Source organism: Protomyces lactucae-debilis, assembly GCF_002105105.1.
Source record: "Protomyces lactucae-debilis strain 12-1054 chromosome Unknown BCR37scaffold_30, whole genome shotgun sequence".
Taxonomy (NCBI): domain Eukaryota; kingdom Fungi; phylum Ascomycota; class Taphrinomycetes; order Taphrinales; family Protomycetaceae; genus Protomyces; species Protomyces lactucae-debilis.
The window spans coordinates 41,510-63,932 of record NW_024468022.1 but is presented as its reverse complement, the minus strand read 5'-3'; the positions used below and the strand labels follow the sequence as shown (position 1 = coordinate 63,932).

The 22,423-nt window shown below is 51.1% G+C and overlaps 13 protein-coding genes across 13 annotated transcripts; 6 read left to right on the top strand and 7 right to left on the bottom strand.

Annotated features, from left to right (window-relative positions):
• Positions 1-2,954: 2,954 nt before the first annotated feature.
• Positions 2,955-3,716, bottom strand: BCR37DRAFT_331197 (uncharacterized protein; the record flags this gene model as incomplete). Its single annotated transcript, XM_040867014.1, has 1 exon — positions 2,955-3,716. A coding segment is annotated over one exon (762 nt), but the record flags the coding sequence as incomplete, so codon positions are not given.
• A 584-nt stretch (positions 3,717-4,300) lies between these two features.
• On the bottom strand, positions 4,301-5,028 carry BCR37DRAFT_389910 (uncharacterized protein; the record flags this gene model as incomplete). Its single annotated transcript, XM_040870785.1, has 3 exons — positions 4,301-4,442; positions 4,500-4,817; positions 4,889-5,028. 3 exons carry the CDS (start codon positions 5,026-5,028, stop codon positions 4,301-4,303), a joined length of 600 nt encoding a protein of 199 aa, XP_040722016.1.
• Positions 5,029-6,115: 1,087 nt separating this feature from the next.
• On the top strand, positions 6,116-8,077 carry BCR37DRAFT_389909 (heat shock protein SSA2; the record flags this gene model as incomplete). Its single annotated transcript, XM_040870784.1, has 1 exon — positions 6,116-8,077. One exon carries the CDS (start codon positions 6,116-6,118, stop codon positions 8,075-8,077), a length of 1,962 nt encoding a protein of 653 aa, XP_040722015.1.
• Positions 7,888-9,009, top strand: BCR37DRAFT_222436 (uncharacterized protein). Its single transcript, XM_040866468.1, has one exon. The coding sequence runs from the start codon at positions 8,144-8,146 to the stop codon at positions 8,753-8,755; it is 612 nt and encodes a 203-aa protein (XP_040722014.1). The 5' UTR covers positions 7,888-8,143; the 3' UTR covers positions 8,756-9,009.
• BCR37DRAFT_403890 (uncharacterized protein) lies at positions 8,851-10,430 on the top strand (the record flags this gene model as incomplete). Its single annotated transcript, XM_040872041.1, has 4 exons — positions 8,851-8,956; positions 8,998-9,056; positions 9,097-9,199; positions 9,241-10,430. 4 exons carry the CDS (start codon positions 8,851-8,853, stop codon positions 10,428-10,430), a joined length of 1,458 nt encoding a protein of 485 aa, XP_040722013.1.
• Positions 10,405-11,938, bottom strand: BCR37DRAFT_384474 (nucleoporin complex subunit 54-domain-containing protein). The gene is made up of 3 exons (XM_040870241.1): positions 11,906-11,938; positions 11,820-11,867; positions 10,405-11,783 (listed from the first exon to the last, which is right to left on the bottom strand). The coding sequence occupies exons 1-3, from the start codon at positions 11,919-11,921 to the stop codon at positions 10,444-10,446; spliced, it is 1,404 nt and encodes a 467-aa protein (XP_040722012.1). The 5' UTR covers positions 11,922-11,938; the 3' UTR covers positions 10,405-10,443.
• Positions 11,939-11,962: 24 nt separating this feature from the next.
• Positions 11,963-12,600, top strand: BCR37DRAFT_372624 (NADH-ubiquinone oxidoreductase subunit; the record flags this gene model as incomplete). Its single annotated transcript, XM_040868359.1, has 3 exons — positions 11,963-11,980; positions 12,019-12,438; positions 12,475-12,600. The coding sequence occupies exons 2-3, from the start codon at positions 12,064-12,066 to the stop codon at positions 12,598-12,600; spliced, it is 501 nt and encodes a 166-aa protein (XP_040722011.1). The 5' UTR covers positions 11,963-11,980; positions 12,019-12,063.
• BCR37DRAFT_384471 (mitochondrial import inner membrane translocase subunit TIM9) lies at positions 12,136-12,931 on the bottom strand. Its single transcript, XM_040870240.1, has 2 exons — positions 12,823-12,931; positions 12,136-12,786 (listed from the first exon to the last, which is right to left on the bottom strand). Exons 1-2 carry the CDS (start codon positions 12,898-12,900, stop codon positions 12,610-12,612), a joined length of 255 nt encoding a protein of 84 aa, XP_040722010.1. The 5' UTR covers positions 12,901-12,931; the 3' UTR covers positions 12,136-12,609.
• A 66-nt stretch (positions 12,932-12,997) lies between these two features.
• On the top strand, positions 12,998-13,531 carry BCR37DRAFT_372619 (cyclophilin-like domain-containing protein; the record flags this gene model as incomplete). Its single annotated transcript, XM_040868358.1, has 1 exon — positions 12,998-13,531. A coding segment is annotated over one exon (534 nt), but the record flags the coding sequence as incomplete, so codon positions are not given.
• Positions 13,532-13,951: 420 nt separating this feature from the next.
• BCR37DRAFT_384470 (hydrolase, NUDIX family protein) lies at positions 13,952-15,631 on the bottom strand. The gene has a single exon (XM_040870239.1). The coding sequence runs from the start codon at positions 15,392-15,394 to the stop codon at positions 14,276-14,278; it is 1,119 nt and encodes a 372-aa protein (XP_040722008.1). The 5' UTR covers positions 15,395-15,631; the 3' UTR covers positions 13,952-14,275.
• Positions 15,632-15,793: 162 nt separating this feature from the next.
• On the top strand, positions 15,794-17,793 carry BCR37DRAFT_332056 (uncharacterized protein; the record flags this gene model as incomplete). Its single annotated transcript, XM_040867049.1, has 2 exons — positions 15,794-16,055; positions 16,091-17,793. Coding segments are annotated over 2 exons (1,965 nt in total), but the record flags the coding sequence as incomplete, so codon positions are not given.
• Positions 17,794-19,901: 2,108 nt separating this feature from the next.
• BCR37DRAFT_352727 (uncharacterized protein) lies at positions 19,902-20,283 on the bottom strand (the record flags this gene model as incomplete). Its single annotated transcript, XM_040868151.1, has 2 exons — positions 19,902-20,141; positions 20,176-20,283. 2 exons carry the CDS (start codon positions 20,281-20,283, stop codon positions 19,902-19,904), a joined length of 348 nt encoding a protein of 115 aa, XP_040722006.1.
• On the bottom strand, positions 19,902-22,384 carry BCR37DRAFT_372614 (NOL1/NOP2/sun family-domain-containing protein). The gene is made up of 2 exons (XM_040868357.1): positions 20,176-22,384; positions 19,902-20,141 (listed from the first exon to the last, which is right to left on the bottom strand). Exon 1 carries the CDS (start codon positions 22,369-22,371, stop codon positions 20,362-20,364), a length of 2,010 nt encoding a protein of 669 aa, XP_040722005.1. The 5' UTR covers positions 22,372-22,384; the 3' UTR covers positions 19,902-20,141; positions 20,176-20,361.
• Positions 22,385-22,423: the final 39 nt, after the last annotated feature.

Below are 22,423 nucleotides of genomic sequence, written 5' to 3'. Positions count from 1 at the left end.
GTTGGCAGATGCGTCAAGGGGACGTCAAGAATGCCTTTCTGCGCGCGCCTCTCGAAGAGGTCGTCTACATGCAAATACCGCAAGGCTACAGAAAGGGTGCTGACAAGGTGTGGAGGTTGAAGAAGGCGCTATGGGGTCTCAAACAATCTCCTTTGGCATTTTACAAGTACATGAGGCAACAGCTTTTAAACATTGGTTTCGAGGTCATTGACGGGGAAGACTGTCTGTTCAAGAAGTCGGTCAAGGGTGAGTCGGTGCTGTTACTGCTATATGTCGATGATTTCGTGGTCGCCGGGAATCAAGAGGACATTGATTCAGTGTTCAAAGACATCTCGTCGATAATGGACATTGATGATCGAGGCTACTTTCACCAAGATGGTGGTAACAGTATGTTGGGTGTCTCGGTGTACCAAACAGCGGACTCTGTGACAATGTCGCAAACGGTGTACATCAACAAGCTCTTGGAGGACTATGAGATCAACACACCTCGCCATCGCTTTACATCACCAATGGCAAAGGACTCACTACAAGTTTTTGCTATGAGTTCAGCGCCATCGGTACCGGAGCGTGAATACATCGTGCTACTCGGTCGGCTCTTTTTTGTCTCACTATTGACAAGGCCAGATGTATGCTTCGCAGTTGCGCTCCTTGCTCGATATGCCAAGAATCCTACTCAAGACCACTGGCAAGGTGCAATGCGTGTCCTTGGCTACCTGTACGGCAGTATCGACACAGTCCTACAGTACAAACGACAAAAAGATGCTCAACCATTGGTAGCGTACTCAGATTCGGACTTTGCGAATGACATCTCATCGCGAAGATCAACATCCGGGATGCTCATCAAGGTCTTTGGCAATCCTGTTATGTGGCAGTCGAAGCAACAATCAGCTGTCACGAGTTCTACCAAACACGCAGAGTATGTTGCGTACGGAAAAATGGTGACTAAGGCGGAGTGGCTTCACAAGGTCCTGAAACAGTGCATATCAACTATTCCGGATACAGTCTCAACATTCACTGACAATCACGCGACGTTTACGGAGCTGACAGAAGACCCAGTGCAATCACAAAGCCTGAAGCATGCCGACATCAGTATGAAGTATGTGCGTGATCGTGTCAAGAGCGGACATATCATGGTTGAACAAATCAAATCTGGCATCAATCTGTCCGACATGTTCACAAAGGTGCTGGGAAGTGTTGCTCTTGCTGGGGCGGCACGAGCAATTGGGTTGCTATGGTAGAATAAGGGTGCTGCTCTTCGGGGCCACTGTTGAGATGGGTGTCAAAGCCAGTCCTGTTTTACCAAACAGACAATGCTGAACTGCGGACATTATAAGATCATGCCTGATGGCATCTAGATAAGAGAACCTTCTACCTATAAGTTCTGACAGTGTGCACCCGTCTGCACCAGTGATTTTCCCGTAGGGTTGGAACTTTGTTTTGGCGCAATTTTGCTACTCCTTTGGTGTCCAAAAGATCCTGGGCATACGACATGGGACCCTTTCTGTGCACACGACTTGGGGTCTCGTGGGCCTAGACCGGAATCTCTCGATCCGAGTATCAAAAGGCGATCACAACTGCAACTCTGCAAGCGATCTTCTCCAACGAAAGCCGCCCATGTAATCTGGAATGCTTTTATAAGGGCTGCATCTGCCGCATTCTGCTCACATCCTTGACAAGCGCATTGCAATCGCAGATAGTAAGTCAGTCAAATATTCAGGTAAGACTCTAGAACTGTACGAAGATGTAAGAGGGAGACTGATGCATAAAAGCAGAAATATTTCACCTCAAACGCTATGTTTTTCAAAACTATTGCAATGTTGGGACTGATGATTCACTCAGAGCTGGTGCTTTTCATGACCCCAGCTTCTGTAATGGCTTCTGTTGTCAACCTTCAGCGCAGGTATGTTTGTGTCTACAGATCACCTTATGGGCATATGCTGACCCACAGGGACCCAACTGCTCAAGATCCTAGTAAGACCAGCTCCAGATGTCTGTAAGAACTCCACTGACCAGCTGCAGTCAATTATTGCTTGTCCAAATGCCTGCCTTTCAGCGTGTGTCAATCATCTTCCTCTTGTCAACAATACCACTGCTGTTAGATATGCTATGCATATGCGTTATATCTCATTCACTATAATGATGAAAAACGCTACAGTAATTTCTATGCTCATGGGTCAGCAAATTTTTTGCAGTCCAAATCATGATTGACTATCTTACAATTTACAACTGTCATCTTTCATTGCTGCAACTCTATCATTGATACCCTCCCGTATGTTTGACTCAAACTATCTTCCAAGACTAATAACGTTCTTCGAACCCAATTGCAAATTCATAAAGCATTCATGTATATCTATAAGAACATAAATAGTCTACATATGCATCTAAATGCGATGCTTGTTGTACTTGTGCTGGCGTCCACTTTGTCGTTAGTCGCCCGAATTCTGACTGTTTGCCCATGTGACAAGCTCTTGTATTTCACATGTACAAATTGCAACCTCAAGATCAGCATTCTTCGCTTGCAAGCATCTTCCTTACAAGCGTAAAACGCAACGCCCGGAGGTTTTCTTCGAGGTGTCAAAGCTGCCTTTGAAAATCATAGCCGTATACTCTAATTCAATCATTTTACTAAGCAGCCACAGCTGAGGCAAGGACCTATAGAGCTTGACAGCAAAAGTTTATCGCCTGTGGGCACCAACTTAATTCAGAAGAATGCGCTTTCTTTGATGTCATGATTACCAGCTCGCCTCAATTAGCTCGATTATGTCTGCTTCGGCCTTCAAGAAGATTTGCATGGCTTCTTCAAACTTGCGAGCATGTTCCGGGTCGGGATGCAAGTCGGTAGGCATGTCGACTTGGTCTTGACTTGCCGGGATAGCTTCTTGCTCTGCTGGTTTGGATCGGTCTATTACTGCATACACGCGCGGCCATGTATTCCCCGTCTCGCAATTGGCTTGAGCGAGCAAACTGATTAGAGCGGGTGAAATGGTGATATGCTCGACACCGTTCAGCGCCATGACCTCTTCGACTGTGGTCAAGCTAGCTGGTAAGATCATTGTTCGTGAATTCAGCTTTTCATAGAGCGCATGAATCGTCTTGACCATGGCGAAATTGGGCGAGGGATCGCGATAACCTTCTTCAAAGTGGACGCGCAGCTCATTGATGTAGGGTGCGATGTACGTGCAGCGTGCTTGATGTGCAAGAAGTGCTTGGCGTTCGGTAAATAAGATTGTGGCGAGACAGCGGATGCCCTCTGCCTCGAGTGTTGCACAAGCATAGAGACCTGCCCACGTAGAGGGGACCTTGATGCACAGCCGATCGACTGCAGCGTTTGTGACGTGCGTAAAGAGGTTGACGATGCGGCGTGCATGGGCGACTGTTCGATCGACATCGTTGGCAAGTGCGGGACTAGACTGTATATGGACACGTCCACCGGGTTGGAGCTGAGGCAGAATCTCTGCTTGCATATAGATGACGAGCAAGTCGGCGATTACATTGAGCGTTTCCTGGTGATCCGTACAGTACGCTCGCACCACAGCATCGTGTTTGACTGCTTCTTTTGCGCGCTCAAGCAGCACAGCCGATGAAGGTTGAAGAAGCTGACCAAGAGCAATGGCTTGATTAGAGGTGCAGTCTCGAAATTTGAAGCTGTACTTGCGCGGGATACAGCTGTCAAGCGCGTCAAGGTCTACGAGCGTCGACTGGCGCAATATGGTCAGGGCGTCTGGCATGTCTTGAATTTTCGGAGCAGAGTTGACAAGGATTGTAGCGAGCTTGAGAAAGAGACAGCAGCGAGAGATGCTTTATTGCTTGGTGCCTAGCGAGTATGGACCCTTACCACATGGGCATCCTGAGTCGCGGCCGGGCATTTAGCCTGAATCCATCTGGTTCTGAGCGAGACTCGGCGATGCGGCGGCGATGCCCAGTCAGGCTCGTCAGAAGCTCCAATTGATACAGTATAGATCTTGATCGATCGGAAAGTGCCTAGCTATAGCTACCAGGATCAATAACAGATGGCACAGCTGCAAGGTCAACGTAGGTGGAGTACATATCCTGCGGGCCCAAAGCATCCAGTTCTCTCACGCGTCTGAACAGGCGACATCGACGCGTCGCGCTCAGCTGCAGCTGTCGGACCAATAAGTAGCCCAGAGCATACGCGGCGTCTGAGTCTGGGAAACAGCAGCTGGCATACTATTTTGGCTATCACGCTGCAGCATCGCATCTTTCGCATCAGTTGTTGTGCGGATCGTCCATTCGGCACCTGCTCGAGATGTCTTGACCTCACAGTGGCTGCTGCAACTGGTCAGCGCTCGGGACGTCCTTCAACACAATATTCAACTGCGTGACCATTTAGTGTCACCGGGTGATGTGTATTTGAACCACAACGACTCTTAGGCAATCTATCTGGGTTGACTTTTGACATTTGACATTCGAGAAGAGGAAACCTACAATTTCGGGCGTTTCGCACAGCGACTTGGTGAGTCTACGCTGCATAGACTTACACAGCGTCGTCCTTATCCTCAGAGTCGCTGGACTCCGGATATTGATTCCTAAAGGCGCCCCAAAATGAGGCCTTTGCGATAATGATAGGCACCCCGTCGAGTGCCCAACCAAGCCTCTTCCTCGCTTCTTCTGCAACTTGCTTCTCGACAGAAACGAGGAAAATGGGATATTCCTTCCCGGTGCTCTCTTTGGCCATCATGAGAGTCATCATCAAATTGCACTTGAGATCTTTCAGTTTCGCTGAGCAGTATGGACCCATCTTTTCGTACAACTCGTCCCTTTCTGGTGACGCATCAATGGTAACATAGTTTGCTATTCTGCATCCTGTTAGCGCCGAGGCTCGTTCAGATTCATGAGTGGGTATTGGCTGCCCGAACATTCCACTTACTTGAGAGGATTTGCGCCATCTTTGTATGTGCCCTCAGGCGGTCCTACAGTGTCGCTGGCTTTGTCAACCGAGGTACGCGGAGCTTCTGCTGCTCGTTCCTCTGATATGCTCAAGCTTGTTTCAAGTGGAGGAGAAGCCATTATCTACTGATAGAGTAATGTATTGTGAAGATGGAGCATGCTTGGATCGAGTCTCGTTTTATGTTCAGTGAGTTGCCATGTGTTCAGATGAGTCATGGTGTGTCCTGCTGCAGTGACTCATCTTGTGTCAAATTCAGTAAAGTCGACTGGCATGACTCATCGGATTTCCCAGGCTTCCCAGGTCAAATCGTCAGTATATCGCGTCTGCACCTCGCGACGATGTTGTTGCTTGTGCGCAGAAGAACCCGCTCGTGTTGTATGCACTAGTCTGCGTACCTGACGTGAATTGCTGACAATAGACCCTTGACTACAATCCCGTTTCCTTCTGACTCGTCAACAGAGAACCTAAGGATTTGCCGTAGAGGTGGCGTCACGAGAGCTGGCATACGGCATTGCAAGCTCCTGGTGAACGCATGCTGATTCGTCTCTTCAGCTGCGACCTTGGCCATCGAAAGGGACGATAGTGGTGCCCTCATCTTATGAGATGAAGAGAATGGCCTTGCTCTCAACAGCTGCAGAGGTCGAGAAGCTTCATGCCAATAGAGAGGCAACATAATGAGGCCACATTCATGATGACTGGCAGCACGACCGATCACTTGGTATTGTAGGAAATCTGATGCAAGGCGTCTCGCTCAAAACCGCCCTTACGCACGCCGATTTCACCAGCAACATCATGCCAATACTGGTATTCTCTGATGCAAGCTGGCGAGGTTGACAACTTGGTGCGTCAAGAGTTTGAGTAGTCTTGGAGAGCTTCATGGATTGAGATAGTATAGACTTGTGACCATGATGACAGGAATAGAGCTGGGCTTGATGAAGAAAATGCGCGATGATCCAGCAATGAGTAGCATATTCCAGCAATGAGTAGCATATTCCAGCACATAGTAGCATATGCTGTAGCTGCCCATCTGAGGCGCAAACTTCCAGAAAATTCGATGTGCGACGAGATGGGCGGCGAAAGAAGTCTGTGGAAGAACCAGAGCAGCCATACATAACCACACCACCCGCCGCCCTCCCTCTCTTCCCCTATACCACCAGTCTCGAGGAAACTCATTCTGCAACTACCAATCAGCTTACACAACACATAATGGCAGCCAAAACAGGAAAAGCCATCGGAATCGATCTCGGCACTACATACTCATGTGTCGCCATCTTCCAACATAACAACGTCGACATCATCGCGAATGACCAGGGAAACCGTACAACACCGTCGTACGTCGCTTTCAACGATACCGAGAGGTTGATTGGTGATGCCGCCAAGAACCAAGTCGCCATGAACCCACACAACACAGTCTTCGATGCGAAGCGTCTCATTGGCCGCAACTTTGCAGACAGCGAGGTGCAAGCAGACATGAAGCACTGGCCATTCAAGGTCATCGACAAGGCATCAAAACCCGTCATCGAGGTGGAGTTCAAGGGTGAGAAGAAGGAATTCACACCCGAGGAAATCTCTTCAATGGTCCTTACAAAGATGCGTGAGACTGCTGAAGCATACCTCGGTACCAAGGTAACGAACGCTGTTGTCACTGTTCCTGCCTACTTCAACGACTCCCAGCGTCAAGCAACCAAGGATGCCGGTCTCATTGCCGGTATGAATGTTTTGCGAATCATCAACGAGCCTACTGCTGCTGCTATTGCATACGGTCTCGACAGGAAGGGACAGAAGGAGCAAAACGTGCTCATCTTCGATTTGGGTGGTGGTACCTTTGATGTATCGCTCCTCACCATTGAAGATGGCATCTTTGAGGTCAAGTCTACTGCCGGTGACACACATCTCGGTGGTGAAGACTTTGACAACCGTCTCGTTACACACTTCTGCACTGAGTTCAAGCGCAAGTTCAAGAAGGATTTGACTACAAATGCTCGTGCTCTGCGTCGTTTGCGTACTGCTTGCGAGCGTGCCAAGCGTACACTTTCCTCATCGGCACAGACATCGATTGAGATTGACTCGCTCTTTGAGGGAACCGACTTTTACACCAGCATTACGCGTGCCAGGTTCGAGGAGCTTTGTGCAGACTTGTTCCGCGGTACCATGGAGCCTGTTGAGAAGGTGTTGCGTGATGCCAAGATGGACAAGTCGAGTGTGGATGAGATTGTGCTTGTTGGTGGATCGACCCGTATCCCACGTGTCCAGAAGCTTGTCTCTGACTTCTTCAACGGCAAGGAGCTCAACAAGACCATCAACCCTGATGAGGCTGTTGCATACGGTGCTGCCGTCCAAGCTGCTATTTTGTCTGGCGACACTTCAGAAAAGACCCAGGACTTGCTCTTGCTCGATGTTGCACCACTCTCTATGGGTATTGAGACTGCCGGTGGTGTGATGACACCCCTCATTACACGCAACACGACGATTCCTACAAAGAAGTCGGAGACCTTTTCTACCTACAGCGACAACCAGCCTGGTGTGTTGATTCAGGTGTTTGAAGGTGAGCGTGCACGTACCAAGGACTGCAACTTGCTCGGCAAGTTTGACTTGACTGGTATTCCACCTGCTCCTCGTGGTGTTCCACAGATTGAGGTGACATTTGATGTGGATGCCAACTCGATCCTCAACATTTCTGCCACTGAAAAGGGAACGGGCAAGACCAACAACATTGTCATTACCAACGACAAGGGACGTTTGTCCAAGGAGGAGATTGAGCGCATGGTCTCTGAGGCTGAAAAGTATGCTGATGAGGACAAGGCTGAGGTGGAGCGTGTGCAATCCAAGAATGGTTTGGAGTCATACGCCTACTCACTCAAGCAAACTGTCGATGACGGCAAGTTGACGATCCCGGATGAGGACAAGACCAAGTTGTCTGCCAAGATCAAGGAGACGATCGAGTGGCTCGAGGGTAACCAGACTGCAACGAAGGATGAGTTTGATGCTCAGCAAAAGGAACTCGAGGGTGTTGCCAACCCTATCATGACGGCTGCATACCAGGCTTCTGGCGGTGCACCTGGTGGTGCTCCAGGCGGTATGCCCGGTGGTATGCCTGGTGGCATGCCCGGTGCTCCAGGTGGTGCCGCTGCTGGTGGTGATGGCCCTGTTGTTGAGGAACTCGACTAGATGCCAACTTTGTGACTTTCTTAAAAAAGTTTATAGCCAAATCAATGTTACGACCACAGACGACACATGCTATTCTTGCTGCTTTTGAGTGTTTGTGCTGCTGCTCACCTGAACGGGACTGCTTATAGTAGAGCTGCTACTGCACAGCAACCTGCTGTTCAAGGAGGTTTCCAGGCTTTTGAAACTTTGCGGCTGTCAAGCGCTGAACAGACGTATACGGCGAAAGTATCGGCAGATGGAAGTTTTGCATTTACAGAGATTGTGCCAGGCAGTTATAGCCTGTATGGACCATCCCTCAATCGCGAACACTATCGCGTGGATGTAGGTGAGGAAGTCAAGGTTTGGCTACAAAAAGTAGGGACGCCGTGGTCTGCTGTTGGCGCACTTCAAGCATTGCCACTACAAGTGATGCCGAAAGGAACGGTTGACTTTTACACGCCACGACCGAGTTTGAATCCCCTCAAGATGCTCAAGAGTCCGCTTGTTTGGATTGGGATTGTGATGGTGTTTAGCTTGTTTGGGCTGCCGAAGTTGACGGCGTGGATGGATCCTGATGGGATTGCAGAGATGGAAAGCATGCGAGAGAAGACACGGGAGCAGCAGGGGGAGCAGGTGGTGAATCCTGTTGAGCGGTTGCAGAACATGGACCTGAGTGGCTGGCTAGCTGGGAGGACGTAGCTGCTCTGCTCATCTCTTATGCTGCTACTATACTACTATTACTACTACTATACTACTATAAGTATTGACTTCACTTGATTTCCTGTCGACGCGAAATGGTCCAGCAGCCAACTCGCACCCGCAATCCGCCAGTCAACAACACGCAAGAGAAGAGACGCAGCACACCCATCAACCACATCATCTCCAGCCAGCATCATGGTCGTACGTCGTGCATCTCATCTACTCAGCTAACAGACAGCGAGAAGTCATCTCCCTCCACGTCGGACAAGCAGGAGTCCAAATCGGAAACGCCTGCTGGGAAGTACGTCGCGTCCTATTCTTCTCTGCTTCTCTGACCACAGCTCTACTGCCTCGAACACGGCATCCAGCCAGATGGTCGTTTCTCGCCTGAAAAGCTCGCAGGACCACGAGACGACGGCTTCTCCACCTTCTTCTCCGAAACAGGTACGCCTTCAACCTACCAAAAATTTACCTGCTGACAGTAGGCGAGGGCAAGCACGTCCCACGAAGCATCTACGTCGATCTCGAACCCAATGTCATTGATGAAGTCAAGAATGGCGCGTACCGAGACTTGTTTCACCCAGAACAAATGATTAGCGGCAAGGAAGACGCAGCCAACAACTATGCTCGTGGCCACTACACCGTTGGCAAGGAGCTCGTCGATACCGTCATGGATCGTATTCGACGCGTGGCAGACAACTGCTCTGGCTTGCAGGGATTCCTTGCCTTCCACTCCTTTGGTGGTGGTACCGGTTCTGGCTTTGGTGCATTGCTGCTGGAGCGTCTCTCTGTGGACTATGGTAAGAAATCCAAGCTCGAGTTTTCCGTGTACCCTGCACCACAACTCTCTGCCTCGGTGGTTGAACCGTACAATTCGATTTTGACGACACACACAACGCTCGAGCACTCTGATTGTTCATTCATGGTGGACAATGAAGCCATCTACGACATTTGCCGTCGCAACCTCGACATTCAGCGTCCATCCACTGAAAACCTCAACCGCATCATTGCACAAGTCGTCTCCTCCATCACGGCTTCCCTCAGATTCGATGGATCCCTCAACGTCGACCTCAATGAATTCCAGACAAACTTGGTGCCCTACCCACGTATCCACTTCCCATTGGTCACCTATGCGCCTGTGATTTCAGCAGCCAAGGCATTCCATGAAGCCAACTCTGTGGCAGAGATTACGAATGCTTGCTTTGATCCTGCAAACCAAATGGTCAAGTGTGATCCGCGTAATGGCAAATACATGGCATGTGTCATGCTCTACCGTGGTGATGTCGTTCCTAAGGACGTGCAAGCTGCCGTTGCTACCACCAAGACGAAACGTACCATTCAGTTTGTTGACTGGTGTCCAACGGGTTTCAAGATTGGTATCTGCTACCAACCTCCTGTGCAAGTCAAGGATGGTGATTTGGCACAAGTCAAGCGAGCTGTTACTATGTTGTCCAACACCACTGCTATTGCTGAGGCCTGGTCGCGATTGGATCGCAAGTTTGACTTGATGTATGCGCGACGTGCATTTGTGCACTGGTATGTCGGTGAAGGTATGGAGGAAGGTGAATTCTCTGAAGCGAGGGAGGATCTGGCTGCATTGGAGCGTGATTACGCAGAGGTCGGTCAGGATTCCGTCGATGATGATGAGGAAGAGGCAGGTCAGGAAGAGTACTAGACTATTGCTTATCCTATCGTTCTAATTGCCGTTTCACTTGCTCAACGTGCTCGAGATCTTGCTGTAAGGTGCGTGTTAGGAATTGCAGGCCTGCTTGACCATCCTGCAACACTTGCACAAACGCATCGATATCCTCCAGCTGCACGCGTGATTGATGACCACGCGACTTGATTTGCAGGGCAACCTGTTGTTCGCGTTGTTTGAGCAACACCAGCTTTGCACGACACTCTTCCAACCTACCAAACGTTGCTGGATCTTGCAATCCGCCAGGTTTTGCAGACCTTAGTGTTTCCAGGCGTGTTTGCAGCGTTGCCTCTTCAGGACGCAGTGCATAGCCGCGTGATTTCAAGACTTGAACGCGTGCAGCCAGTGCCAAGAGACGCGCTTGAGCGACCCTTCCACGTTTCTGCAGACTATTGCACGCTGGTTCTGCATACACGGCGTGTCGATCACCGAGTTGTTTGAGGGATGCTGCGATTTCGTGGATGCGAACGCGGTAGGCATGCACTTGTTGATCTTGCAGCGCACTGCGTGCTTGTAAGTCTTGAAAGCCAGTTGCTAGTACGGGAACAACTGAATCATCGGGTCGTTGCGCAACAGCTTCTTCCCATAGCCCCAAGGGGAAGTTGTTGGGTCTCGTGTAGAGTGCAGCGAGGCCTGGATCAACGCGATTGTAAAAGTAGGATTGAAATCGACAATCCTGCGAGGTCGGATCCCAGGCGTCTTTGAGTTTTGTGAATTGGTCAGCGATGCTGGAGGGTTGACCGGGGCCGTAGGATTGTTCTGGAGCTGTCTTGGTAATAGAGGATTGCAAGACTGCTGGTTGAGGGGTAAAGGTAGGCATCGTCAGCGATGGAGCACTAGGGCGCGACCATGAGAATTGAGGCTGGATGGAGGCAGCACCAAAGAAAGACTGTGCAAGCGGTTGCTGCTGCTGAGGAGAACTAGTAGATTGCAAGAGATTTGGCTGAGCTTGTCCAAAGAGACTCGATTGCGTCTGTCCTTGTGTAGACCCAAAGAGATTCGATGGCTGCTGCGTCTGTCCTTGGTTTGTAGACCCAAAGAGGTTACTGGCAGGCTGCGTAGATCCAGTGAGGTTACTTGAAGCCTGCTGAGTCCCAAAAGCCGGCGTCGACGAGCCAAACAGATTACTCGGACTACTCACATTATTGCTCTTCGCAGCAGGTGCACCGAAGGAAAAAGCAGGCTTCTGCTGCTGCTGTTGCTGTTGCTGCCCGTCCGACTCTCTCTTTTGTCCAAAGCTAAAGCCACCGGGAGATGCAGCAGGAGGCTGCGACGGTACAAAGGAAAAGCCGCCTGTTGGTGCTGGCGTCGACGCGTTGTTGCCGAAACCTGGTATCAGCATAGAACGTGTCATAGACGGCTTACTGAAGGACGGGGTGGATGATTGACCTGGATTACTCGCCGCTGGCGTGCCTACTGTCAGCATGTCTCGCTCGTCTTTCGAAGCCTACCGAAAGAAAAGGCCATGAGGTATCTGGTGAAGTGTCTGCGTTGTTTCCTCGCACAACCAGAACCACACACAACATGTACGGGCCTGCTTCCGCTTGATCAAGGCTAACAGCAGGGCGACATACAGAGAAGCGCAGTTCAATCAGAAGTAGTCTAGTCCATGTACAAAGAACCAACTAACAACAGTGTGCTCATTGACCCGACACCGATGCCCAACAGCATCCCTCACGTCGACGAAGTAGGCGCTTCCTCTGCTCCTCTCAAGTCGGTCTCCTTCTTCATCGGTGCTAAATGCGGTGCCTACAACGATGATTTCATGCTCTGCAAGGCAGAAAACGCCGGCAAGGACGAAGCGCCGTGCCTGGCTGCCGGTAGAAAAGTCACCCGATGCGCGAGCGGTGTATTGGAACAAGTCCAAGCATCGTGCAAGGAAGCGTTTGAAGCGCACTGGAAGTGTTTGGATCAGCGAAATCAGGAGTTTCACCAGTGTCGGCCGGCTGAGCATGCGCTCAACAAGTGTGTCTTTCAAAAGATGGTGCGTCCCATCCACCATGTCGACTGCTAACGCCAGAACATTCAAAAGGTGGTGCCTGGAACACGCGAGGGCAATGAGCCATGGGATAAGAAGAAGCCCATTTACAAGCCCTTTAAGGAAGACCCAGCGGGCCTCTACATGCAAAAGAAGATGGATGCTTAGACTAGGTAGCTACTTGCCCATCATATTGGCATTCTCCTCTGCGAAACGCTGTCCAATACGCTCGCTGTGCTTGAGAAACTTTTCTGCGCACTTCTCCAGGCAGGATTCTTCCTTGCCGCTCAGAGACTTGCTCGTAAAATCATTGACACAGTCGGAAAAGCACCGCTCGACGAGGTTTGAGTACATCTGTCGTTAGACTTGTTTTTTAGAATGGAAGCATACCCGCATGTACTCCTTCTGCTGCTTTGACTGGACGAGCTGCTCAAAGACGCGGGCCTCTTGCGGCGAAAGGGAGTCCATGGTGTGTAGTATCCACAGTTGTAGAGTCTCGACGTCAAATTTCAGCAGCAGGGGCACCACAACCACGCAGCAAGTCTATGCAAGACCAGGAGCTGGCATGTCCTCCCTCTACATCACAGAGCCGCCAGCGCACGGCAAAGTCCTGCTGCAGACGACCAAGGGAGACGTAGAGATTGAGCTCTTTTCTAAAGAATGTCCACTCGCTTGCCGCAACTTTATTCAGCTCTGCTTAGAAGGCTACATGCAAACAACAAGCTTCCATAGAATTGTCCCTGGCTTTTGTATTCAGGCTGGTGACCCTACAGGCACAGGGACAGGTGGGCAGTCTATCTGGGATGCCCCCTTCAAGGATGAATTCCACGCTCGCTTAAAGTATAACAGACGTGGACTGCTGGGAATGGCCAATACCGGCAAACCCAACGACAATGGCTCGCAGTTCTTCATCACGCTTGCTGCAACGCCAGAGTTGCAAGAGCGGAATACTCTTTTTGGAAAGGTCGTTGGAAATACAATATATAATGTCGATCGGATTGGCAAGAGCGAGTTGGAGGAGTCGGATCGACCACGATACCCGACACGTATCACAGGTGCACAAGTCTTGGTCAATCCATTTGACGATATGGTTCCTAGAACTGCACCTGTACAAGAAGAAGCGAAAAAGTCTGTCAAGCAGGTGGTTGGCAATAAGAGGCTACTGAGCTTTGCAGACGACGAAAGTGAGCTGGTATTGCCAAAGGGCAAGCGGAAGCAGCCTATGCCCAAACCAACTTTGAGTGAACCGCCTCCACCACCAGTAACTACAGCCGCGGCTAAGGCAGGCCCCAAGCAAGACGCAAAGCAAATTGCCAAAGACACAGAGCAAGACGCAGTGCAAGCCCAAATTGCCGCCCTCGAAGCATCCCTCAAGCGTAAACGCACAACAAAACAAGCTGAACCCGTCCAAGCACCACTCTCTGCACTAGAACAAGCACGAAATGCATACAAACAAAAGGCATTGGTAGGAGGACGCAAAGCGCGAGCAAAACTTGGCGAGCAAGATACATTGGCGCGTCTATCTACGTTTCAATCACGACTTGCTTCTGCAGGACCAACACACACTGTTGCAACCTCTCATTTGCCATGTAAACTCCATGGCGTCCCACAGTGCGAATCTTGCGAGACAACTCAGGAAGCAGATGTAGACGACGCCGACTTTTTATCGCATCAGCTCGTCTTTAAAGACTTGCGCGGCAAGGACCTGACCTACAAAGAACGGATGGAACTCGAGCTCATTGATCCAAGAGAAAAAGCAGGACGACTTGCTCTGGAAGCACGCGACGCAAAACGACGACAAAATGAGGCGACGGGACGCAATATTTTCGGCGGCAAAAGGTGATTACAAGGACCAGTCATCCCGTACAAAGCAATCAATCAACTTGCGTGCAATGGCCATGCCTGGTGGCACAGACACTGTGGCTTCCTTGTCGCCACCACCATCAATACCCATCTCACCAGCCTTGCTCAGCTCATCGCGAGAGAACCACTGTGCCTTTTCCAGCTCCGGGTCATTCCCCAAGTCAATTGTCTCTTCCTCGGCAACACCGATACACCCAATCATGAGGTTTGATGGGAATGGCCAAGGCTGGGAGCTGGCGTATTGCACCCGCGAAACCTTGACACCACTCTCCTCCCATACTTCGCGACGCACAGCTTCTTCCAGCGACTCGCCAGGCTCAATAAAGCCAGCCAAGCAACTAAACATGCCTGCAGGCCATACCTTTTGCCGTCCAAGAAGCATTCTTTTGCCATCTTTTGAGAGAATGCCCATGATAATGACAGCATCGGTTCGGGGATACTGGAAGTTATGCAAGCCCTTTCGGGAAAAGCAAGGTAGACGATCTCCAGAAACACGATCCTTGTCTGGACACTGTCGTTTCGCACCGGCCCACACACCGATCGTTTTGCCGCCGCAGCCAGAGCAGTATCCATTTCGTGCATTCCAATCAATCAGCGAACGGCCCATTGCCACCATGGCTGCTTCATGCTGGGCCATCTTGACACCCACACGAACATTTTTAAAGGACAGCCCAGCAGCTGTTTGCGTTTCGATAAAGGCTTTTTTGGCTTCTTCCTTTTGCTTCGGCAATGGCGTAACGTCCACAGCGAAAAATGCCTCGCCACCTTGTGCAGTAGGCTTGCTTTCATCTAGGCCGAGAAAGATGACGATGGACGTATCATCCTCTGCAGACCACGACGCAATCTTGTCGGCATCCGAGACTTCGTATGGGTTGCCGATAATGTCCCTCACATCCTTGTGCTCGAGCAACACAAGCTTGCCGTCTTTATCAGCGAGCGGGTCGAGTTGATTGAACGTTACAAATCGCGTTGTTGGATCCAGCAATGAGGCCGACAAAAAGGCATGATCTGTTCGCTTGAAGGAGAAGCGATTGAGAGTCGAGCCGGCGAAGAAGTTGATCGTTTCTGGGCCAAACTTCTTGGAGAGCAAGTCAGTCATCTCGAGCTGGCTTGCAATGGGGAAGGAGCGGCTTGGTCGGCTCGAGAGCTGGCGTTGGAGGTTCTTGAGGCGCTGAATGGCGAATTGTGGAGTGTCTGGACTCTGGATGTCAGATGTTGACGTCGGGGCTGGACTGATGTCTCCGTTGCTGAGTCAGCATCTATTCATGAGATAATATCTCTACTTGAATACTAGCTATCCTTGTAGTCGTCTATACACTCATCAATCAGGCGGAAGTGGTCTACATCAAGTTCAACAGGCAGGAATTGGCTCAACCTGACAGTTTAGTGCTGTAGTATCGTCATTTCAACAGACAGCACCCAACAACACCATGAGTGCACGCGGACCGGGCGAGGGTATGCAGCCCTGTCACTTTCTCAATTAACCTTAGAATCTCCTTCGCTAACGTCCGACGAAAAGCGCTACTTTGGACAACTCTTTAAAGCAGCAGATACCGAAGGACTCGGCGTCATCACCGGCGATGTCGCCGTCAAGTTCTTTGAAAAGTCTGGCCTGCCCTCCTCTACGCTCGGCCAGATCTGGGAGATCTCAGACAAGGACAATACAGGCTTCTTGACGCCGCAATCCTTTTCCGTCGCATTGCGGCTCATTGGGCAAGCGCAGAATGGACAAGCCCCAGATGCGAGTCTTGCCAAGCGGGGTATGTCTCTATCGCAAATGCCATGCTAACAACAGCTGGAGCTTTGCCAAGGTTTGATGGATTTCCTATGCAGAAAGCCCCTGCGCCGCCCAAGGCGCGGGCCGTACAACCACTGTCTCCCGAGGACCGAGCCAAGTACCTTCAAACCTGGCAGGCTGTCAATCCTACCAGTCCATTGCTCGATGGAGACCGTGCCAAGACAGTCTTTCAAAAGGCGAATCTACCTATTGAGCAGCTTGGCCAAATTTGGGCCTTGACAGATACAAAGCAACGTGGTGCTCTCGATATGGTGGAATTCATTGTGGCCATGCACTTGATTCAAGGCGTCATGAATGGGCAGCTCAAGAGTATTCCGTCATCCTTGCCGCCGACGCTGTTTGAAGCGGCCGCGCGGGGTCCTCCTTCTGCCCGCTCGCAGCGCCAGCAGCCTTCTGTCTCGAGCTTACAAGAGCCCTTGCAGCAGCAATTCTCTGGACAGCGACAGGGCCCAATTCGAACACAGCTCACTGGACCGCCTGGTCGCGCTTCACCCGCTCCTCGATCTGAAGTGTGGGATATTAAGCCTCATGATAAGGCCAATTATGACACCTTTTTTGCTGGCATCGACAAGGACAGCAAAGGCTACATCACAGGCGAAGAAGCTGTTGGCTTTTTCGTGCAGTCAAAGCTACCAGAAGACGAGCTCGCACAAGTCTGGGATTTATCGGATGTCGACAACTCTGGCATGCTGAATGCCGATTCATTTGCAGTGGCCATGCACCTCATAAAAATACGAATGCGTGGTGAAGACTTGCCCAATATGCTACCAGCCAGCCTTATTCCTCCGGCAATGCGACCAAAAGTCGCGGCACCCACGGCAGCAGTCTTTGCAGAAGCACAAGCTCAATCAGCACCCATCCCATCGTCTGCCGCAGCAGACTTGTTTGGTCTGAATGACTCGTTTGCGCCTGCTCCTTCGAAATCACCGCCAGTTGGTGCCTTTGCCAACAACTTTGGTATTGATCAAGCAGTCTCGCCTGTTGATTCCAATCGTGGTTTTGGCGGCAAGCCAGCATTTGTTCCATCAAGCAGCTTTGGACAAGCCATTCAGCAAGCACCCCAAGCGCGCAACTTTTCACCCGTCCAGCGAAGTATGGATCCAGACTTGCTAGGCGACGCTGCACCACAGGAAAGCTTGCGCCATGCTGGTGACGCAACGGAATTGGCCAACCTCAACAACAGCATCAGCTCCCTCAATAAGCAGCATGCTGCTACCAAGCAAGAGCGTGCGCAAGTGGAAGCAGATGTTGGACAGCTCAAAGCACAAAAGCAAGACTTGACTGCAAGACTCGCAAATGTCCGCGGCATGTATGATGCTGAAGTTGCAGCTGTCCGTCAAATGCAGGCTGAGCAAGGTCAAATCAGGAATGAAAATAAGGAGCTTGCCAAGGAAGCCTCTTTGCTTGAGGCATCTCTCGGTGCAGTCAGACAAAATCATGAACAACTCACTGCCCAGCTCGCTCAAGACAAGGCCGAGAATGCAGCCATCAAGGACAAGATTCGTTTAGCAAATGAGGCAAGTACAACGCTCAAAGCACAGCTTGAAACGCTGAAGAAGGACACAAAACAGCAACGTGGTCTGGTGGCCATCAACAACAAGCAGCTCGCTACGCTTGAAGCTGAGCACGCAAAGATTCGTCAGGGCATCGAAGAGGAAAAGCAACAAGCAATTGCAGCAGAGAAGGAGCGCATTGAGATGGAGCAGAAAATCAAGGCTGTTGAAGCTGAACGGGCCAAAGCACTAGAGGAACAAAAGGAGTCCGCCTTTTCGCCCAAATCTGCTGCTGTGCCTGCAGCACTCGCTGCTGTTGCCGTGCCAGTCGCTGCGGGAGCTGCCATTGCAGCTCATTCTAACCACCCTGCACAACAGGCCGCTGCACCTGAACATGATGTACCATCTATTGTACAGCAGGTTCCCGAGAGCGCTGATAGCCCTGTTGCCGAGACACCTTCCGAGATACCCACCACAACCCGCATGAATCCGTTCCATCGTGCTGCAAGCCCCGAAACTCAAAGCACACGGGCAATAAGCGGCCCTACAGGCATCTTTGCACGACTCAATGACGGCTCGGACATAGGACCCGCCTTCCCCTTCGTCAAGACGGCAGCTGCTGGAGCTGCGGTTGCTGGAGTGAGCGCTGGTGCCGCAGCTGTAGCCTTTGGACATGCAGCCAAGTCCTCCGAGTCACAAAGCGCTCGCAGATCTCCAGAGTCAATCTATGACACGGCGCCAACTACGGCTCAATCTGAAGCGATCCACCCTGCCTTTGCCGATGCATTCACGAGCGACGCTGCGCCAGCTGCTGGTTTCACTGACAGCTTCAGCGGAGGCCCACCATCAGGTATCTCCAACTTTAGCCAGCCGCCGGCATTCACAGACCGTGACATCCCGCAAGATGCTCCGCGCGATACGGCACCAGCAGAATTCCAGACGTTTGAACACAATGCTCCAGAGTTTGAGAACGAGGCGTCGCAATTGCACTCGCAACCGGAAGCATCCCGTGCCATTCACTCGCCTCAACCTATTGCTGCACAAGCACAAAATTGGAGCACTGAAGATGCCTTTACCCGTGATGAACGCGTCGACTCCCCAGCCCTAGCGACAGAACCCAAAGGCGTTCGTGGACCAAGTCTGCTCGGTTTCAAGTCCACCCACAGCGATGATGGTTCAGTAGGGACTTCTGTTCAGGCACAGCCACCTGCCTCGGCTTTACAAAGCCCAAGTCAGTCGCGTATGAGTACACCGACCGTGCAGGAACCAAGTTCGTTGGCTAGAGAAGAACAAATGGATGCCCACTCCGTTCAACAGACCTTGGCCCATCCTCCTCATGACGAAGACCGCGCCATTCCACAGGACACCTCCAGCACAGACAAAAAGTCTTCAGGTCTGTCTGGGCTCTTGGGCAACATCTTTTCCAAAAAGGATGACGCAAAGGACAAGAAGGCAGCCTCTGATGACAGCTTTGAGCATCTCGAGGCTGCGGAAGAGGCCGAGTCGAGCGATGACGAGACTGTCGAGCAGCCAGGAGCTAGGGCGTTTGCTCCAGCTGCATCTATTCCTGAAGCGCCCGTTTCCGCAGGGCTTCCGGTTTATGCAGACAACAGCACCTCGACTCACCTTGCGTCAGTCCCAGCAAAAGAGCCACAAGGCTTATCTGGCCTGCTGCCTGAGCGTTCCGGCCCAAGTCTTGGCGCAAACTCTGCCAAACCTCGAAAAGACGACCTGGATGAGTTTGATGATCTTGAGGAAGCTCAAGAAGCGGACGAAGACGAAGTCAATCAATCCTACATGTCACAAGAGTTTGATCCCACCTTTGACGCCCCAACAGCCCGATCCAGCATGCTACCACCACCCAATGCATTGCACGATGGCAATCGCTCAGGCAGCCCCGCGCAAGACTGGTCCGACTTTTCACACTACTCGAGTGTTGTTGGCGATCGCAGCAGCACGCTGGCTCCTTCTTTGCCAAATACTGCCGCACAGGCCTTTGGTATCACTGGACAGCCTACATCTACAGGACGTGCATTTGACTCGGCCTTTGTCGACTCTGCCAACGCCAAGTCACCACCAGCTGTCCCGCCTCACTCGCACGGTGGTCAATTGACTACTCCCGTGCAAGCAAGCGGCGCCACCCTTCAACCCGCCAAGCCTGATCTCACGCGCCAGGTGAGTGCAGCGGACGATCCTATGCTCGTTGAGCTCATGGAAATGGGCTTTGATCGCCAAAAGTCCGTGTCTGCATTGGAAAAGTTCAACTATGACTTGGGTTCTGCAACGCACTACCTGCTTGGTGGCAATTAGATGTATTAAAATGTGTAGTCCGTAGCCGACCAAGTCTTTTCTGGAACTTGCACAGTCTTGCTCGTGTCGAGCTCTTCGAAGCGACGCAAATCCATGGGTTTAGTAAGCAATGGCTTGACGTAAGGGTCAAACGTCTTCCAGTAGGGATTGGTGAGGTGTTCTTCTTGGGAAGACTCTTGATCAAAGCGCTCGATAATGGCAAATTCGGCAGGATTCTGCACAGATTGGTGAACGAACCATGAAATCTGTCGTCAGCGACGTTGATATTCAAGCACTCACAGTTTCCTTGTCCTTGCTGTAGACTTGAGAAGCCTCAACAAGCTTTGCCTTGAGTGTTTCGATATGCTCTGCTTTAGCTACAAGGTGAACGATGATTGTATAGACCATTGAAGTGTAGTATCAGGATATAGTGTCATCCCGCGACCAGGAACATCCAAATCCCGCAGCATAGTGTCACTATAAACACTACTTCTGCGGCTTGCCATAATCGATAATCTTGGGCTTCGGCCGGTCCTTCTTGAATGCTGGCTTCTTTGGCTGCTTGCTCAATGTAGGCTCAGGCTTACTCTGCTTCACAGGTGCCGGATCCTCTTCAACGGGTTTCGAGCCAATCCTCTTGCCCTTCTTACGCAACTCATGCCGACGTCCCTCTGCAATAATCTGATCATCCTCTGAATTGTCAAATACGGGAACACCCTCGTCATCCTCCTCGACCTGTTCCAAAACAGTTGCGTCAATTTCTTCCTCAGCCTTGGCGATATTCTTAACTGTTGCTGGTGTCGCCGCCTTTTCATTGCCAAGTTTTCGTAGTCGCGACACGAAGAAGCCGTCCATGTTGTGTACATGCGGGTAGAAGCGCTTTGTGAGGTTGAGGGTTGGATGGAAGCGTTTTTCCTTGAAGCTTGTAAGCCCTTGCTCACCAACGTTCACTTCAATTTTCTCCAGCTTGACATTGCGATTGCGCAGCGCGTAGTCCACCACCATTTCATTCTCGTCAATCATGACTGAACAGGTCGAGTACACAACAACACCATCCACCTTGAGACTGTCAATAGCAGACAACAAGAGCTGCCGTTGTAGTTGCGAGACCACCTGGAAGTCTTTCTCTGTACGGTTCGTCTTGACGGAAGGATCCTTGTGAATGACACCAGTGCCTGAACAAGGCGCATCAAGCAATACCTTGTCAAAGGCACCGACACCAGTCTTGCCGGCACCGAAATCACGACCATCAAATCCAACCGAAACGACATTGCGACAACCCATGCGAACGACATTGCCGACAAGGGATTTTTGTCTTCTCTTTGAGACTTCATTTGCGATGATCACTCCACCATTCTTCATTTCTTGTGCCAAGAACGAGGTCTTGCCGCCTGGTGCTGCTGCCATGTCGAGCACCTTGTCGCCAGACACAGGTTTCAGCGCCAATACGGGCACGAGCGATGATGCTGCTTGTAGAATGTAGTGACCTGCCATGTATTCAGGGGTGGCACCAATCGGCACGGTCGACTCATGAATTTGCAAGGCACATTTGGTCCATTTGCCGACTTCGCCGAGATTGACACCACGGTCAATGAGCGCTTTTGAGAGATCTCGCTTGGTTGTCTTGAGAGTATTGACACGGATGACAATAGGTCGCGGTGTCTCATTAGCTTCGAAAAAGGCGAGTGCTTCTCCTGGTGAGAAGAAGGAAATGAACCGCTCTGCGAGGTACTCCGAGTAGCCAAAGTAGGTGATGACATCGCGTGTGAACTGATCAACGTACTCTTGCCGTGACTTGCCCGCTTCTCCAAGTGACTTGAAGTCTGAAAGCACGCGCACAATTTCTTGCAAACGTGATGAGACCACCTTGAGGTCTTGACTGCCACCAGCATCCAATTCATCTTGTGATGGCAGAATTTGAGGCGCCTCCATACCGGGTTCGAGCAATTCTTGCTCAGCAAGCTCCTCATCTTCGGCTTCCTCCTCGTCAATCTTGCGAGACATGGCCTCCATGTTGGCAGCCGTCAAGAGTTCCTCGTCATCAGAGTCAGAAAACATGCCGCGTGCCTGCTCCTCTTCCTCGTCCGTCAACATGACATCGTCGTCAGATCCATCGGCAAGCGGGTCGTCATTCTCGTCTGCCAGCTCAGAATCAGAGTCAAACAGCGCTGCTTTTTCCGCTGCAGGAACGCCTTCCTCATCACTTGCCGCTTCCTCATCGTCAGAACCGAACGATGCAAAGTCATCCTCGGTCACACCCTCATTAGCCTTCTTTGCTGCCGGTTTAACAAGCTTTCCAGCAACACGCGTCTTTTCCGGCACCACAAGCTTTCCATTGAATCGCTGCCCCTTGATTTTACTCATATTGGTGTTTTCCGTTGCCTTTGAACGTTTGCGTCTCTGTGCACTACCATTTTCAGTCTTGCGCTTCTTGGCAGATCCGGCCTCGACCAGCGACGGCGGATCGGGTTGCTTGTTCTTCTTGGACTTGGCCATGAGGTAACAGAGGTCGCTTGTAATGGAGAGGATGCGACGTCGACTTGCACAA